At 43.2% G+C, this 17139-nt stretch overlaps 1 protein-coding gene across 1 annotated transcript in view; it reads right to left on the bottom strand.

Annotated features, from left to right (window-relative positions):
- Window positions 1–17139, bottom strand: part of TOP2B (DNA topoisomerase II beta) — a 777593-nt gene that overhangs the window by 433566 nt on the left and 326888 nt on the right. Inside the window, 1 exon segment of the mRNA XM_029589448.1 lies at window positions 8988–9126. Coding sequence (XP_029445308.1) covers window positions 8988–9126 — 139 coding nt within the window.

Here is a 17139-nt window from a genome sequence, read left to right as displayed (position 1 = left end):
AGCCAGGCTCACCTACGGGCACTAATTCCCGTTGCAGCCATCCTGGACGAGGTTTCAAAACTATCATAGGCTGCACGGACTTCATATTTGCCTGCTTCTAGGCCATTGGGTATGATGTCATTCATTGAGTCTTGATATTGTTGAGGTAAGGACTCAGATACCTGTTGCATCTGCTTCCAGAGACTGCGTTGATACTGAGTCATATATAGTTGATATGACTCTATCCTGGAGACAAGCATTGAATCCTGAAAAACCTTTTTGCCAAGAGTATCCGTACAAAGCCCGTCATGGGGACAGAATTTTTTTTTTCTTATTTTCCTCCTCTAAATACTAGGTGCTTTCTAAGGTCAGGGGCATCTTATGGACCACAAAATACGGTACGTAGTTTTTGAGTGCTTGCCAGATACTTGTAGCCTGGATTGGCCACTGTTGGAAACAGGATGCTGGGCTTGATGGACCAGTGGTTTGACCCAGTATGGCACGTTCTTATGTTCTTTGCCAGGAGGTGTTGATGAGTGGGGATGTATCCTCTTTGACTTCTTCTGAGCGGATTCTACCACCACAGATTGATGTGGGAATTGGGCCTTTTGGTAACATGGAATATGCTATACTAGGTAGGTGGCATCCATCCTCTTGTTCACCGGTGGGATTGAACAGGGCTGCTCCCACAGCCTATAAGAACATGCCATACTGGGTCAGACCAAGCCCAGAATCCTGTTTCCAACAGTGGCCAATCCAGGCCATAAGAACCTGGCAAGTACCCAAAAACTAAGTCTATTCCATGTTACCGTTGCTAGTAATAGCAGTGGCTGTTTTCTAAGTCAACTTAATTAATAGCAGGTAATAGACTTCTCCTCCAAGAACTTATCCAATCCTTTTTTAAACACAGCTATACTAACTGCACTAACCACATCCTCTGGCAACAAATTCCAGAGTTTAATTGTGCGTTGAGTAAAAAAGAACTTTCTCCGATTAGTTTTAAATGTGCCACATGCTAACTTCATGGAGTGCCCCCTAGTCTTTCTATTATCCGAAAGAGTAAATAACCGATTCACATCTACCCGTTCTAGACCTCTCATGATTTTAAGCACCTCTATCATATCCCTCCTCAGTCATCTCTTCTCCAAGCTGAAAAGTCCTAACCTCTTTAGTCTTTCCTCATAGGGGAGCTGTTCCATTCCCCTTATTTTGGTAGGTAGCCCTTCTTTGTACCTTCTCCATCGCAATTATATCTTTTTTGAGATGCAGCGACCAGAATTGTATACAGTATTCAAAGTGCGGTCTCACCATGGAGCGATACAGAGGCATTATGACATTTTCCATTTTATTCACCATTCCCTTTCTAATAATTCCCAAGATTATGTTTGCTTTTTTGACTGCCGCAGCAACCTGAACCAACGATTTAAATGTATTATCCACTATGATGCCTAGATCTCTTTCTTGGGTTGTAGCACCTAATATGGAACCTAACATTGTGTAATTATAGCATGGGTTATTTTTCCCTATATGCGTCACCTTGCACTGATCCACATTAAATTTCATCTGCCATTTTGATGCCCAATTTTCCAGTCTCACAAGGTCTTCCTGCAATTTATCATAATCTACTTGTGATTTAACTACTCTGAACAATTTTGTATCATTTGCAAATTTGATCTCACTCGTATTTCTTTCCAGATCATTTATAAATATATTGAAAAGTAAGGGTCCCAATACAGATCCCTGAGGCACTCCACTGTCCACTCCCTTCCACTGAGAAAATTGTCCATTTAATCCTACTCTCTGTTTCCTGTCTTTTAGCCAGTTTGCAATCCATGAAAGGACATCGCCACCTATCCCATGATTTTTTACTTTTCCTAGAAGCCTCTCATGAGGAACTTTGTCAAACGCCTTCTGAAAATCCAAGTATACTACATCTACTGGTTCACCTTTATCCACATGTTTATTAACTCCTTCAAAAAAGTGAAGCAGATTTGTGAGGCAAGACTTGCCTTGGGTAAAGCCATGCTGACTTTGTTCCAATAAACCATGTCTTTCTATATGTTCTGTGATTTTGATGTTTAGAACACTTTCCACTATTTTTCCTGGCACTTTAGTCAGGCTAACCCGTCTGTAGTTTCCCGGATCGCCCCTGGAGCCCTTTCTAAATATTGGGGTTACATTAGCTATCCTCCAGTCTTCAGGTGCAATGGATGATTTTAATGATAGGTAACAAAATGTTACTAATAGGTCTGAAATTTCATTTTTTTAGTTCCTTCAGAACTCTGGGGTGTATACCATCCGGGCCAGGTGATTTACTACTCTTCAGTTTGTCAATCAGGTCTACCACATCTTCTAGGTTTACCGTGATTTGATTCAGGCCATCTGAATCATTACCCATGAAAACCTTCTCCAGTACGGGTACCTCCCCAACATCCTCTTCGGTAAACACCGAAGCAAAGAAATCATTTAATCTTTCCGCAATGGCCTTATCTTCTCTAAGTGCCCCTTTAACCCCTCGATCATCTAACAGTCCAACTGACTCCCTCACAGGCTTTCTGCTTTGGATATATTTTAAAAAGTTTTTACTGTGAGTTTTTGCCTCTACGGCCAACTTCTTTTCAAATTCTCTCTTAGCCTGTCTTATCAATGTCTTACATTTAACTTGCCAACGTTTATGCATTATCCTATTATCTTCTGTTGGATCCTTCTTCCAATTTTTGAATGAAGATCTTTTGGCTAAAATAGCTTCTTTCCACCTTTCTTAATGTGGGGAATACATCTGGACTGTGCTTCTAGAATGGTATTTTTTAACAATGACTACGCCTCTTGCACATTTTTTACTTTTGTAGCTGCTCCTTTCAGTTTTTTTTCTAACAATTTTTCTCATTTTATCAAAGTTTCCCTTTTGAAAGTTTAGCATGAGAGCTGTGGATTTGCATACTGTTCCTCTTCCAGTCATTAATTCAAATTTGATTATATTATGATCACTATTGCCAAGCGGCCCCATCACCGTTACCTCTCTCACCAAGTCCTGTGCTCCACTGAGAATTAGATCTAAAATTGCTCCTTCTCTCGTCAGTTCCTGAACCAATTGCTCCATAAAATTATCATTTATTCCATCCAGGAACGTTATCTCTCTAGCATGTCCCGATGATACATTTACCCAGTCAATATTGGGGTAATTGAAGTCTCCCATTCTTACCACACTACCAATTTGGTTAGCTTCCCTAATTTCTCTTAGCATTTCACGGTCAGTCTCACCATCTTGATCAGGTGGACGATATTATACTCCTATCACTATAGTCTTCCCCGACACACAGGGATTTCTACCCATAAAGATTCAATTTTGCATTTAGTCTCATGCAGGATCTTTATCCTGTTGGACTCTTTGCCATCCCGGACATAAAGCGCCACACCACCTCCTGAGTGCTCCTCTCTGTCATCGCGATATAATTTCTACCCCGGTATAGCACAATCCCATTGGTTATCCTCCTTCCACCATCTCTGAGATGCCAATTAAGTCTATGTCATCATTCACTGCTATACATTCTAATTCTCCCATCTTACTTCTTAGACTTCTGGCATTAGCATACAAATATTTCAAAGTTTGGTTTTTGTTTGTATTTTCATTCTGCTTTTTAATTGATAAGGATAAGTTAGAATTTTTTTAGCTCAGGTGAGTTTTAGTTACAGGAACTTGGACTACTTTTCTTATTATTGAACCTCACTGTCGGGATGCCCTAATTCTAATGCATAATTAGTATCCTTTGAAGATACCTCTCTCCGAACCATGCGCTGCTGAGCGACTTTCAGCTTTCCCCTTTGTTCTAGTTTAAAAGCTGCTCTATCTCCTTTTTAAAGGTTAGCGCCAGCAGTTTGGTTCCACCCTGGTTAAGGTGGAGCCCATCCCTTCGGAAGAGACTCCCCCTTCCCCAAAAGGTTCCCCAGTTCCTAACAAAAATGAATCCCTCTTCCTTGCACCATCGTCTCATCCACGCATTGAGACTCCGGAGCTCTGCCTGCCTCTGGTGACCTGCGCGTGGAACAGGAAGCATTTCAGAGAATGCTACCCTGGAGGTTCCGGATTTAAGCTTTCTATTTAAGAGCCTAAATTTGGCTTCAGAACCTCCCTTCCACATTTTCCTATGTCATTGGTGCCCACATGTACCACAACAGCCGGCTCCTCCCCAGCACTGTCTAAAATCCTATCTAGGTGACGCGTGAGGTCAGCCACCTTCGCACCAGGTAGGCATGTTACCAGCGATCCTCACGCCCACCAGCCACCCAGCTATCTACATTCCTAATAATTGAATCACCAACTATGATGGCCGACCTAACCCTATGTTGTAGGTCAACCAGGACTTCATGGACTGGTATTGCTAAAAGCTCTTTAGGAGGATCTACAAACTGCAAAACCTCCAGGGTCTTCTGCTTGGTGCCTGTTCTGCCACTAGCTGAAAAGGAATTGTATCAGCCATCTCCTTTACAAAATTTGAAAAGGAGAGGTCCTCTGGAGGTGACTTCCTCCTTTCTTCAGGTGGGGATGGCTCAGACAGTGTATCTTCTGATGAGGAATCAGTGACTCCCTCCCTCCCAGGTGTCTGATGAAGGGCATCGTGGAGGAGTAGAATGAGGTATGAACAAAGGCATTGATGGCATCGATGGCTTTTGAGGTGGCATCGATGGAAGAGAAAAAGGAAAAAGGCATTGATGGAGACACCAAAATTCTCGGCTGACAAATTCCAGATGGCCCTGAAACGTGTTTAGACATGGAAGAAGCCCTGGAGCCATCATCTTTTTTCGGTGTCGTTGGTTGTATCGGGAAAGCACCGATGAGGGCATCGAGTTTTGAGAGGATTGGTGCGAAGACAAAGATCCAGCGCCAGCATCAACATCAGTGCCGTCATCGGTAGTGGCATCGGCGTGGGTATCGGCTGAGATGGCATCGATGGTTGAAGGTCTCGGAGAGCGTCTGACTGCCTGGCGGATAAAACCGTCCAGTTCCTCCCATATAGCTGGTGAGGTCAGAGCAGCTATAGGGGGTGGCAGAGAAGGCGAAACCGGCACTTCCACAGGTTCCTGTGGTGGCTCAGTACCCGGCATAGTTACCGGTGGGGATCGCCTTGGAGTGAGAGGCATCGAGGGTATCGATGGCTCTTCCACTCGAGACCTTTTCGGCGATGGTTCTTTTGGCATCGACGGAGTTCCCGGAATCGATGTGACATTGGATGTCTACATCCGTCAATGACGATGGCAATGCTTCTCCTGATATTCGGTGCTTTTATTCTCAAGCCCCGATGCAGATTTTACCGATGACCTGGATGGAGTCAGTGATAATCAGTCACCGGAGCCATCAGGGCGACGTTTCGGACGACTAAATTTTTAGCCGCTCCAGCCGGAGACGACTGAGTCGATGTCGACGTCTATGGTATTAGTTGAATATGGAAGAGATGTTCCATCTTCTCCTGACAGGCTCGCCTGCTCTTGGTTGTCATTTCGGCGCATTGTGGACAGGAGGAAACATTATGAGATTCGCCCAAGCACAGAACACAGTCGACATGCAGGTCGGTGATAGACATAGTGCGAGGGCAGTTCAGGCATTTTTTTAAAACCCGTTGCCATTATGAAGGCCGGACAGCCGTCGACGACCTTCTGACAGAAAAATTCTGTTTAACCGGAACTGACCGGGAAAAAACAAGTACTCACCGGCCGATGGAGATAGGGAGACCCCTATGAAAGGGTAAATTGAGAAATTTTAACTTTTTTCTCTAACGGCGGATTTTAAAAGGGTTACGCGCATAAGTTATGCACATAAGTTATGCGCATAACCATCTAAAAAACCCCTGCGAGCACCGAGCCTAGTTTGCATAGGCTCGGCGGTGCGCGCAAGCCCCGAAACGCACATAAGTCCCGGGGCTTCGCAAGGGGGCGTGTCGGGGCGTGCCGGGTGGGTGGCGCTATTTTCGGGGCGTTCTGGGGGTGTGGCGCCGGCCCGGGGGTGTGGTCGAGGCCTCTAGACCAGTCCCCGGGTCGGGTGATGACGCACCAGCAGCCCGCTGGCGCGCACAGAGTTATGCCTGCCTCCGGCCGGCGTAACTTTCACAACAAAGGTAGGGGGAAGGGTTAGATAGGGCCGGGTGGGGTGGGTTAGGTAGGGGAAGGGAGGGGAAGGTGCGGGGGGAGTAGAAGGAAAGTTCCCTCCGATTTCGGAGCGGCCTCGGAGGGAACTGGCAGCACGCGTAGGGCTCAGCGCGCGCAAGTTGCACAAATGTGCACCCCCTTGCACGCGCCGACCCCGGATTTTATAAGATACGCGCGTAGCCTTGCGTATCTTATAAAATCCGGCGTACTTTTAGAAAATCTACCCCTAAGTGTTTTGTGTGAGAAAATTCACACAGGGCTCCTTCACCACAATGCTATCTGCAGCGCGGAAAAACGAAGACTGAAGGGAGACCCCTGTGGCTCGAGGGCTCATGGCATGCTGGCATGCTCAGTGTGCCAGTCAAATGTTTCTAGAAACTTTCAGATCGATACTCTAAGGCCACGGTAGAAACAGTGCGGCAGTGTCAGGCGCACCCTCGTTCCCTGCACGCACAGTTCTCTTCACCTAACGCTCGATACTCTCTTCAAATTGCAGGCAAATGCATGCCGCGGCTGCGAAGCCTTAGGCAAGCGTTAGGCCCGCGCAACCCATTTTACTGTATAGAGCGCCTATACAGTATCCTGGGTTCGCGGGCCTAACGCTTCACGGCCACGCTGGTATCTGTCATTTCAAATGTCATTTCAAATGACATTTGAAATGACAGGTACCAGGAAGTGGACAGTTATGTTCCCTGATGCTCGGCAAACTTTCCCCCAGCCCCCGCTTACCTGCCCTGGCCCCGTCCGGTCTCCGGTGCAGCCCCAGTCCTGTCCCCTCCTCCCGAAGCAAAAAAAACGAAAAAGTAGCAAGGCTCGGGCCTGCTACGGTAGTCCCTTCTCCCTTCTCCTCTCCTCCCGATTTCGGCGCTCAAGGCGGCCGGGTGGGCGTGCATTCATCCAGGCAGAGGGAGCCGGCGGCGAAAGCGGCCTCCGGAGGCTGCTTTCGCCGCCGGCTCCCTCTGCCTGGATGAATGCACGGCCCCCGCCGGCAGTGAATGAATGCCCGTGCGATTTCGGCGCTCAAGGCGTGACGTCACGACGCTAGACGTCACGGCATGTGACTGCCTTGAGCGCCGAAATCGCACGGGCATTCATTCACTGCCGGCGGGGGCCGGGCATTCATCCAGGCCCCCTCTGCCTGGATGAATCCAGGCCCCCTCTGCCTGGATGAATGCACGCCCACCCGGCCGCCTTGAGCGCCGAAATCGCACGGGCATTCATTCACTGCCGGCGGGGGCCGTGCATTCATCCAGGCAGAGGGAGCCGGAGGCCGCTTTCGCCGCCGGCTCCCTCTGCCTGGATGAATGCACGCCCACTCGGCCGCGGCCTGGATCGAACACGCGGCTCCCACCGCCGCCTGGATCCAACGCGCGCCCACCCGCTCGCCGGCTCCCGCCGCCGCCTCGATGACCGCACGCCTGGGGGATTTCAAAAGTGACAGGTATTTATACATATATATAAACAACTTACACTGCAATATTTTTTACACTTTACTCCCTTTGGTTTTACCCCCATTTTTTACACTTTATTCCCGTTTTAATTTTTGAACACCACACTAACACCAAGTAGAGGGTAGGCGGTAAACTAACAGGTTAAGGACGCGGCAAAATAGCGGGTTACAAAGGAGATAATCTGAGCGCGCGTCACAGTATCGGAGGGGAATAGCTAATTCCTTCATTATACAGCTAATTCGTTCATTTACATATCATATACATGCTGCGTGCGGAAAGGGTTATGCGTCTGTTTTAAGAAGCGCTAAGGACGCGTGAAACTGGAGACTGTATCACTGGATCGCCTTACGCATCCGAATTGTGCACTCCCAGCACGTTACAGACGGGAAATCTTCAACCGCACGTTACAGTATCGACCTGTTTGACAGAAAGTTTTCCGTGATAGGGCTCCGTCCAGTGAAGTCACCCATAGGTGAGGACTATCATCCTGCTTGTCCTGGGATAAATATATCTTTTAATTCGACAATGGGATACAATGCCTGTATTGCATAGCAGTCATTCCCTGCCATGCCTATTTCAGAGCAGCAGGTTATCAGCTCTAATTAATTACTGTAAACAAAGGAAAAAGCTAGCAGCAGCTTAAGACATACAATGCTTTGCATTAAGCATTTTAAAATCTGGGGCAGCACTGGTATAATAGCCCTACAATCACAGAGCCTCTCACAGCAGGAAACACCAAAGTAGGAGAAATATCACACACTTTCAGACTTTGCTTTAACCCTTTTGCTCTGTGTGTGCTCAAGCATTTTTTTTAAACAAGCCCGTCCCTGTATCAAGCATTTTAACCCTTGCAATATATCTGTTTTCTATATGGATTCTGAACACTAAACAGGAGCGAACTACATAATGCCCGCACAGAAACTCCCACACATGCTCAGTAGAGCTCAAAGCTCTACTAGCATGGAGAGATGAGTCCGTTCAGTACCACCAGATGATGTCACCCACATGTAATGGATAATTCAGCCTGCTTATCTATAGAAAAAGATATAAAGTATCACTTAATTACTATAATGACTTCTGGGTCCTACTTCTGCCAAGGAGATAAAGACACCTTGGCACCATGCCAATCTAACCTAGCTGCTGAAATGTGTTTGTGTACCTTTGTCTTCAATTATCCTAGTTTTCATGCATTGCTGAAGGCAACAGAATAAATAGCAGCCAACCATATGACAAAGTTTTATACTCTAATCAAAAGGAAAACAATTTTAAATATAAGATGAATTCTACTATCAAAACAATGCCTTGTTTAAAATGTTATACAAAATGCTTAACAGTTAAGTTCGGTGAAATCAATTTAATGTAAACATTTGCTTAAAAAAGGAAAAAAGAAAAATGTGAAACTTAATTAGCTCTTACCAGCATCATTAGCATCATCTAATTTTGGAATGCCTTTGATTTTACTGTGCTTCACAGAAGAGCATTTCTTATTCAGCTGAGTCTGAGCTTTAAATTTGACCCAGTTCAGAATGCTCTCTACTATACCACAGTTAGAGGCCTATAAAAGACAGACTATAATTAGTATTATGTACAACAGATGCACACTTTTATCCATTTGCTCATGCAAAAACATTTCATACAGTTTAGCTCCGAACTGGTAGAACATTTGCACAATCCCCTGCATCAAGAAACAAGATTCAATCACTACAGAAAGTGGTTTCAACAAAGCATGCATTTACTCAGTTTAGGTGCCACTCATGACTATATTTTGTATTGTTTTATCTCTGTGTAACTGCGTTAAATTTAATACAGCATGGAACAAAGTTACCAATACTTTACTGTTGCACTTGTTTATACAGTAATAATTAAACACTGAAAAATTTTACAGATTGAACTCTCATCACAGAATAAACTGTATATTGGCTTTTCTACAAGCAACCAACCATATCATAGATAGGCAATAATTTGTTTCTTTTGAAGGATTGCAATTTCACAATAAATACTAGATGTACTCGACCTTCAGGGCTCACTTCCTATATTCCTGCATCCATTCTGCAAGTGTTTCCGGCTGAAGTCCTAGTCCCATGCTGACTTCATAAATTCATGCTCACTGCCTTCTGGTCTGCTATTATACTGACCAAGCGAGATTATCGAGGGTAATTTTGAATAGTATGCATAACTTAGCACAGACAAGCATAAGTAATGCACCTAAATGTATACCTATATTTTATAAACTGTGTAGCAAGAGCCTTATAGTTTATAAAATACTGCCTATCAATGGCATGAAAGCATGCACATATGTTTCAGTCCTTGCATGTTTTTTTAAATGTAGAGATCTGTAGGGCTTCATTCCGAAGAGAGGAGAGAAGAGGGCATTACTACTAGGATGATACAGGGATCAGTCCTTGGACCAATTCTTTTCAATATTGTAAATGATACGGTGGAAAGACTAGCAGGAAAGGTTTACTTTCTTTTGAGGATGATACCAAAGGAGGTGTAGAAAACAAGGGAAGGGATCTAGCAAGGCTTGAAGAATGATATAGAGTCTGACAGCTAAAATTTAATGCTAAAAAATACAGAGTAATGCATTTGGGCTGAAAAACCCAAGGGAATGGGGTACAATATAGGGGATAAAATTCTTCTGTGCATGAAACAAGAGTGGGATCTTGGGGTGAACATATTTGATGATCACAACATAGTTAAATAAGAACATAAAATATGCCATACTGGGTCAGACCAAGGGGCCATCAAGCCCAGAATCATGTTTCCAACAGTGGTCAATCCAAGTCATAAGTACCTGGCAAGTATCCAAACATTAAATAGATCACAAGCTACTATTGCTTATTATTACCGTTATAACAGTTTATGGATTTATTCACTAGGAACTTTTCCAAACCTTTTTTAAACACAGTTACACTAACTGCTGTAACCACATGCTCTGGCAATGAATTCCAGAACTTAAGTATGCACTGAGTGAAAAATAATTTTCTTTGATTTGTTTTAAATGAGCTACTTGCTAACTTCATGGAGTGCCCCCTGGTCCTTCTATTATCAGAGAGAATAAATAAGCATTTTACATTACCTTGTTCAAGTCCTTTCATGATTTTATAGACTTCTATCATATCCCCCCTCAGTTGTCTCTTCTCCAAACTGAACAGCCCTAACTTATTCTTAACTAATATTCACCTTTTCTTAAGAAAACCCAAATTTATGATACTTACTATAGTTACGTTTTCTAATAATGTTTCTTATCACTCTCCTTTGCTGAGATGTTATTGTTAACACTGATGTTTAAGTTTATATCCACTGTTAAAAATGTTTAATGTATGAAGTTGTTCACTGTACACCGGAGTGAAGGCTCCTCGCTATACTTCGGTATAAAAAAAGAATCTAAATAAATAAATAAATAAATAACTTATTTAGCCTTTCCTCATAGGGCAGCTCCATGCCCCTTATTTTGGTCACCCTTCTCTGTATGTTCTCCAATGCAGCTATATCCTTTTCGAGATGCAGTGACCAGAATTGCACACAGTATTCAAGGTGCGGTCTCACCATGGAACAATACAGAGGCATAATGACATCCTCCGTTTTATTTTCCATTCCCTTCTTAATAATTCCTAACATTCTGTTTGCTTTCTTGATCGCCACAACACACTGGGCCGATGATTTCAATGTATTATCCACTGATGATTTTGATCATCAAACAAGCTACTGAATTGGCAATACAAGAAGAAATCGACATGACTAAGTCGCTTTTGGCTTCCACCATTGATCAAGACCAGTTTACTCTTCAATTAAAATCTACAGAAGAGTTAATTGATAAGTTCCGTTCTGACCTAAAGAAATACAAATTTGAAAAATTAAGTCGAGACGAGCGAGACTACAATAAAGGGTATGTGTACCCTTGGATGGCAAAAACCAATACTGTAAAAAATTCACGACATGTCACCTTTGATTCTAGCGGAGATAATTCCTAGGGTGATGATGAATCGCGCAATCGCAATTGACGCAATGATAATTCAGCTTATACAAGACCAACTACAACACCTTTTTTAGGGCAGAGCATGCGGGGGTCCCGCCGTGCTTACAGCAATCGATATTACCGACATCCAATGCCCGATCAATCAGAACAATCAGTGAGGGTCACTCAGTCTCAGCAGGCCAAGAATCTTTAATATTAAATCTTTCCTCTTTTGAACGAACATCAGCTCAAAGTATGGTTTTGGAACGTGGCTTGTCATCTGTTCCTACTCCTCAGACTGACTCATTTTCCCTGCAAGTGGCTTTGTTCCGTTTTGTACGAACTTTAAAATTGAAATTATTTTTTGAATCTCATCCGTCTAGTTATGATGCTTCGGTAATTTCCAATCCTTCTACTTGGATTCCATCTGGGCCAGATGACCCGGCAATCAAGTTATTCTATCAATTGGTTTCCAAAGATATTGCCGCTTTAGGATCTAATTCTACCACCAAATCTTTTTTCAATTTTTCACGTTCAGAAAAGAATGCTCTTCAGGAATTGCGTGCAGCTAGGAATTTGATTATAAAATCCGCTGATAAAGGTGGAAAAATTGTGTTGCAAGACCGATCAGTCTATGAACAGGAAATTAATCGCCAATTGGATGACACTCGATTTTATAAACTACTGGATCAAGACCCCAGAAAATCTTTACAAAAAAATCATCACTGAGATTGTTACTCAAGGTTCAAAAATGGGCTTTTTAACTTCTAAAGAGGTAAAATTTTTGATAAAATCTCACGCACGAGTTCCAGTCTTTTACACACTCCAAAATACACAAAGATTTACAGCATCCGCCTGGACGACCAATAGTATCTGGTTGTGGATCCTTATTAGAACCCTTATCCCGGTTTATTGATTATTTTTTGGCACCATTTATTCCACAGATGACTTCTTATATTAGAGATTCTTCTGACATGGTTACCTTTCTTGAAAAATTAAAAATTGACACTACAGATGTAAAATTGGTTATTCTAGACGTAGAAGTGTTGTACACGTCTATTCCTCAGGATGAGACAATAGAAATTTGAATTTGTTTTTTGAAAAGCGTCCACGTCCTCATCGCATTCCAAGTGCTTATTTGACACGTTTATTACAAATAGCACTAAAAGAAAATTTCTTTGCCTTTAATCGCAGATTTTATCAGCAAATCCAAGGCACTGCCATGGGGGCAACCATGGCCCCAGACCTGGCTAATTTGTATATGGATCATTTCGAGGAACAATTTCTGACAGATCATCCTTTTCATAATCAGACCATTATATGGAAATGATACATTGATGACGTGTTTGTCCTCTGGAAAGGGGATATTGAAAGTTTTGCAATTTTTCTTGATTGGCTTAATACACGCAATTCTTACTTTTTTCTGCCAATATTCAGTGCACTTCTATTGCTTTTTTGGACATTAAGATTACTATGACAGAATTTGGTTTCATGACTTCCATTTTCCGTAAATCAGTGTGTTCAAATACTTTTTTACACTTCGAAAGTGCTCATCCACAGACATTTAAATCTAACTTGCCTGTCAGCCAATTTATTCGTCTTAGGCGTTTATGTACTACCTTTGCTGACTTTGAGATACAAGTAAAAAATCTATCTGCATGGTTTTTGCAAAGAGGATATCCACGTTCCTGTGTTAGGAAGGCATATTTACGAGCAAAATTTGCCTATCGAGAATGGCTTTTTTATCCTCATTCTGATGAAGATTCCTTGATCTATACATGTATACTTCCGTTCTCTGCTGAAGCTCATACCATTCGCCAGTCTATTCTTAAAAATTGGCATGTTTTACAGTTGCAAGAGATTTTTATTTCTCCACCACGAATCACTTTTTCCAGAGCCCCGCATTTGAAAAATCTATTGGTGCGTTCCGATTTCTCCATTTTTCTTGATACCTATAATTCTTTAACTGGATCCCACCACCCATGTAATAACTGCTCCGTCTGTACATCCTCAATGACAATATCCAATAAATTTGTGATACCTTCGGGTTATACAATTTTTTGGAAGTATGTGACTTCATGTTTGTCCACAATGGTTGTCTACCTTATCCATTGCCCATGTGACCTGATATACATTGGAAAGACTAAGCGGGTCCTGAAGACACGCATGATCGAACATCCGTCTAACATCAAGAATTTACATGTTGATGAACCCCTGGTGACACATTGTGCTGCATATAATCATTGTTTTGAAGATTTATCATTTTGTGCCATTGATCACATACCAGAACATTGGCGTGGTGGTGATCGCGAACAACAGCTTTTACGATCGGAGCAAAGGTGGATTCGCCGTCTTGATACTGTCAGCCCAAAAGGGCTAAATACTGAGCTTGATCTACGTGTGTTTCTCTGATATAATTTTGACACATTGTTTTTTCAATTGATATTTTGAAGGTAAATGATGCATTTGAGATTTGCATTTCAGTGACATCATTGTGTGACATCACACCATGAGTATATAACGAGACGTTCCACATCAGCCTCGTTTCCTCTCTCCCGAGAAGATGACTACAGAGACCATGAGTCCATTTTGAAATCGGTACCTCCAGTGTTCAGATAAGTAATCTTTTTGATTTTCCAAATTATAATACATTTACTGAGTGCATCATTCTTGGTCTTGCAGGCAAAGACTCTTGCAACAATATTTTCATATGCCCCTGAAGAAGCAATTTATTGCGAAACACCGGCCGTGTTGGGCTGTGTTTACTATTCTGTTAAAGAGACTGCCATTGATATATATATCTCTCATGGATGAGAGTTGAACATTTTTTAAGAAAATTGAAAAATACATAAAAACATTTTTTGAAAATTAATAAAGAAAAATAACGATTGTGAATGATTGAGAAGACCGTTTGGGTTTCTTGTTAAAACCACGACAGGCTTGCTGACACCGTCATTTAGGCTTGTGTTAAAAAGTAACATATTTTGGCCCCTTTTTCTTGCTAAAGGTAATTGAAATCTCCCATTATTACTGTATACCAGTTTGGTTAGCTTCCCTAATTTCTCTTAGCATTTCACTGTCCGTCTCACCATTTTGGCCAGGTGGACGGTAGTATACTCTTATCACTATTCTCTTCCCCAGCACACAAGGATTGTACCCATAAGAATTCATGCAGGATCTTTATCCTGTTGGATTCTATGCCATCCTGGACATAAAGCGCCACCACCACCAAGATACTCTTCTCTGTCAGTGCGATATAATTTGTACCCCGGTATAGCACTATCCCACTGGTTATCCTCTTTCCACTATGTCTCTGAGATGCCGTCTATGACATAATTCACTGCTATACACTCTGATTCTCCCATCTTACTTCTTAGACTTCTGGCATTAGCACACAAATATTTCAGTTACCCATGCCACTAGATCAACCTGGGTACCGGCACCATGGAGCATAAACAGACAAATACAATTCTGGACAGACTTAGTAACCTCTAATTAACGCAGCCAATGTTACTTGACTCCAAAACCACTTTGATCAAAAAAGGCACAGTCCAAAGCTGTACCGCCTCAGGAATCTGCATACAAAAGGCTCACAGCTAGAAGAAACCTGTAGCTCAGAAAACCCGACATACAGAACAGATTGCAACTAGGAAAAAGACTGTCTGCAAGGTAAGCAACCGCAAGGAGAGGCCTTGAAGCAGCCAAAAATTCGTACCCACCAAGAAATGCAAGTTTAGATTAAAATCCCACCGAAGGAATGACAGACAAGGGAGAATGAAGATGTCTAACTCCCTTGGAGCACCGGATCACATCCAAATGGACAGACAAGGGCCCATTAAGACTTGCCGCCATAACAAGACAGAACTGACACTTCAACTGATGAGATATTCAGGGTCAAAGCAATATAAAATCCTTCCTCTAAAATTTCCAAAATTCTTGGAATCTCCACTGCAAGAGATTGAGAACCTCTCCAAACGCTAATGGCAGGCAGAGATGTAGAAAGATTTTCCTAGCCTGAAGCAAGGAGGAAACCACTGCAAGTAGAACTTCCTGAAGAAACAGTCAGAGGACTACCCAATAGCAGTCTCTGTAAATCAGCATACCATGGCTTCTGGGGCCAATTTGAAACCACCAAAATGACGGTGTCTGCCTGACTTGCAAACGTCCGAATAATCCTGCCTATCAGAGATAGGATGGGAAGGTATACAACAACCTGGCCCTCAGCCACACCTAAGCGAAGGCATTGCCACCTTACGATTTCGGATCCCGTCTGCAGCTAAAATCTGCCGAATGTTGTCTCGTCGGAAATCGCCAGGAAGTCTAGTTAAGGACAGCCACAGCGCTCCACTATGGATTGAAAGGCTTTGTCTGCTAACTTCTACTCTCTTGGGACCAAGCTCTTCTTACTGAGAAGGTCAGCTCGTACACTGTACTTTTCGGCAACATGGGAGGCAAATATGTGTAGCAGATGATGCTCTGCCCATACAATGAGCACATCCATCTCCACCGGCACCAGTTGGCTTCTGGTTACACCTTGCTGACTGATTTAGGGCACCGTTGTTGCATTGTCTGACATTAGTGGGACTGCCCAAGCCTCTAGAAACTTGGCAAACTACAAGCACGCTAGCCGTACTGCCCGTGCTTCCAAACGACAGATGCTCCACTTGCGTTCCTCAGCATTCCAGCGATCTTGCACCATCAACTCCTGACACTGAGCACTAACAAAACTGCCAATTCCAAGGAAATTCTCTTCCTAGGATAATCTGCCCACAACCAGCACGTTCAAAGTAAAATGAGGGCTCTCCACGTAGTCTTGTGATCACAGACCCCACTGGGAAAGCAGCAGTGTGCACTGGAAAGGGCACATATATGTCCTCGTACAGGGAAGAACCTCCAATGAGGCCGCCATGAAATCCAGGACCTGAAGCTAAGACCACACTGTCAGGCAAATAGTAATTTTTAAAGAGGACATGATCTATCAATTCCGGAATGTGACTGTAGCAGAAATACTATGCCCTGATTCGTATCAAAACGAACACCGAGATACTTCAGTGGTGGAGTCAGCTGTAGCTGTTCTTGGCCAGGTTCACCACCCAACCTAGCTGTCACAGTAAGGCGACCAGCTATCAAGAAGTCAGATGACTCTCCTCCATGCTTCAGGCATGAATTAACCAGTCATTCAAATATGGGTGAACTAGGATGCCGATATGAGTCTGCCAGAGCCAGAGACATAAGACTGTACTACTGTTATTGCAGAGCGAACAGTTTCCATTCAGAAATGGGTTGCCCACCAAAGACAATGGACTCCTTAGAAACCCAGGATGGGTCGAAAGATCCCTCATTTTATATCGGCCCACATTTACTTACAATTTGGGAACTGGAATGACTACCTCCAAGTTTAACTGATTCTGTAAGGTGGTGTCCACTGCTTTCCTCTTCTTAGGAGAGTTGCGGGAGAAATTATAAAGACATCTGGCAGAATGTGGAGAAACTTTAGAGCATAGCCATTCCAAAGTACTTTCAGGACCCATTGGCCTGACATGATATGGACCCACCCTTGAGAAAAGTAAGATAGGTGACTGCCTACCTCCAGCCTCAGCAGGGTAGTCC

The sequence above is a fragment of the Rhinatrema bivittatum genome, chromosome 2, assembly GCF_901001135.1.
Source record: "Rhinatrema bivittatum chromosome 2, aRhiBiv1.1, whole genome shotgun sequence".
Lineage (NCBI taxonomy): Eukaryota > Metazoa > Chordata > Amphibia > Gymnophiona > Rhinatrematidae > Rhinatrema > Rhinatrema bivittatum.
The sequence above is the reverse complement of the archived record's forward strand: the minus strand, read 5'-3'. Positions and strand labels throughout refer to the sequence as shown.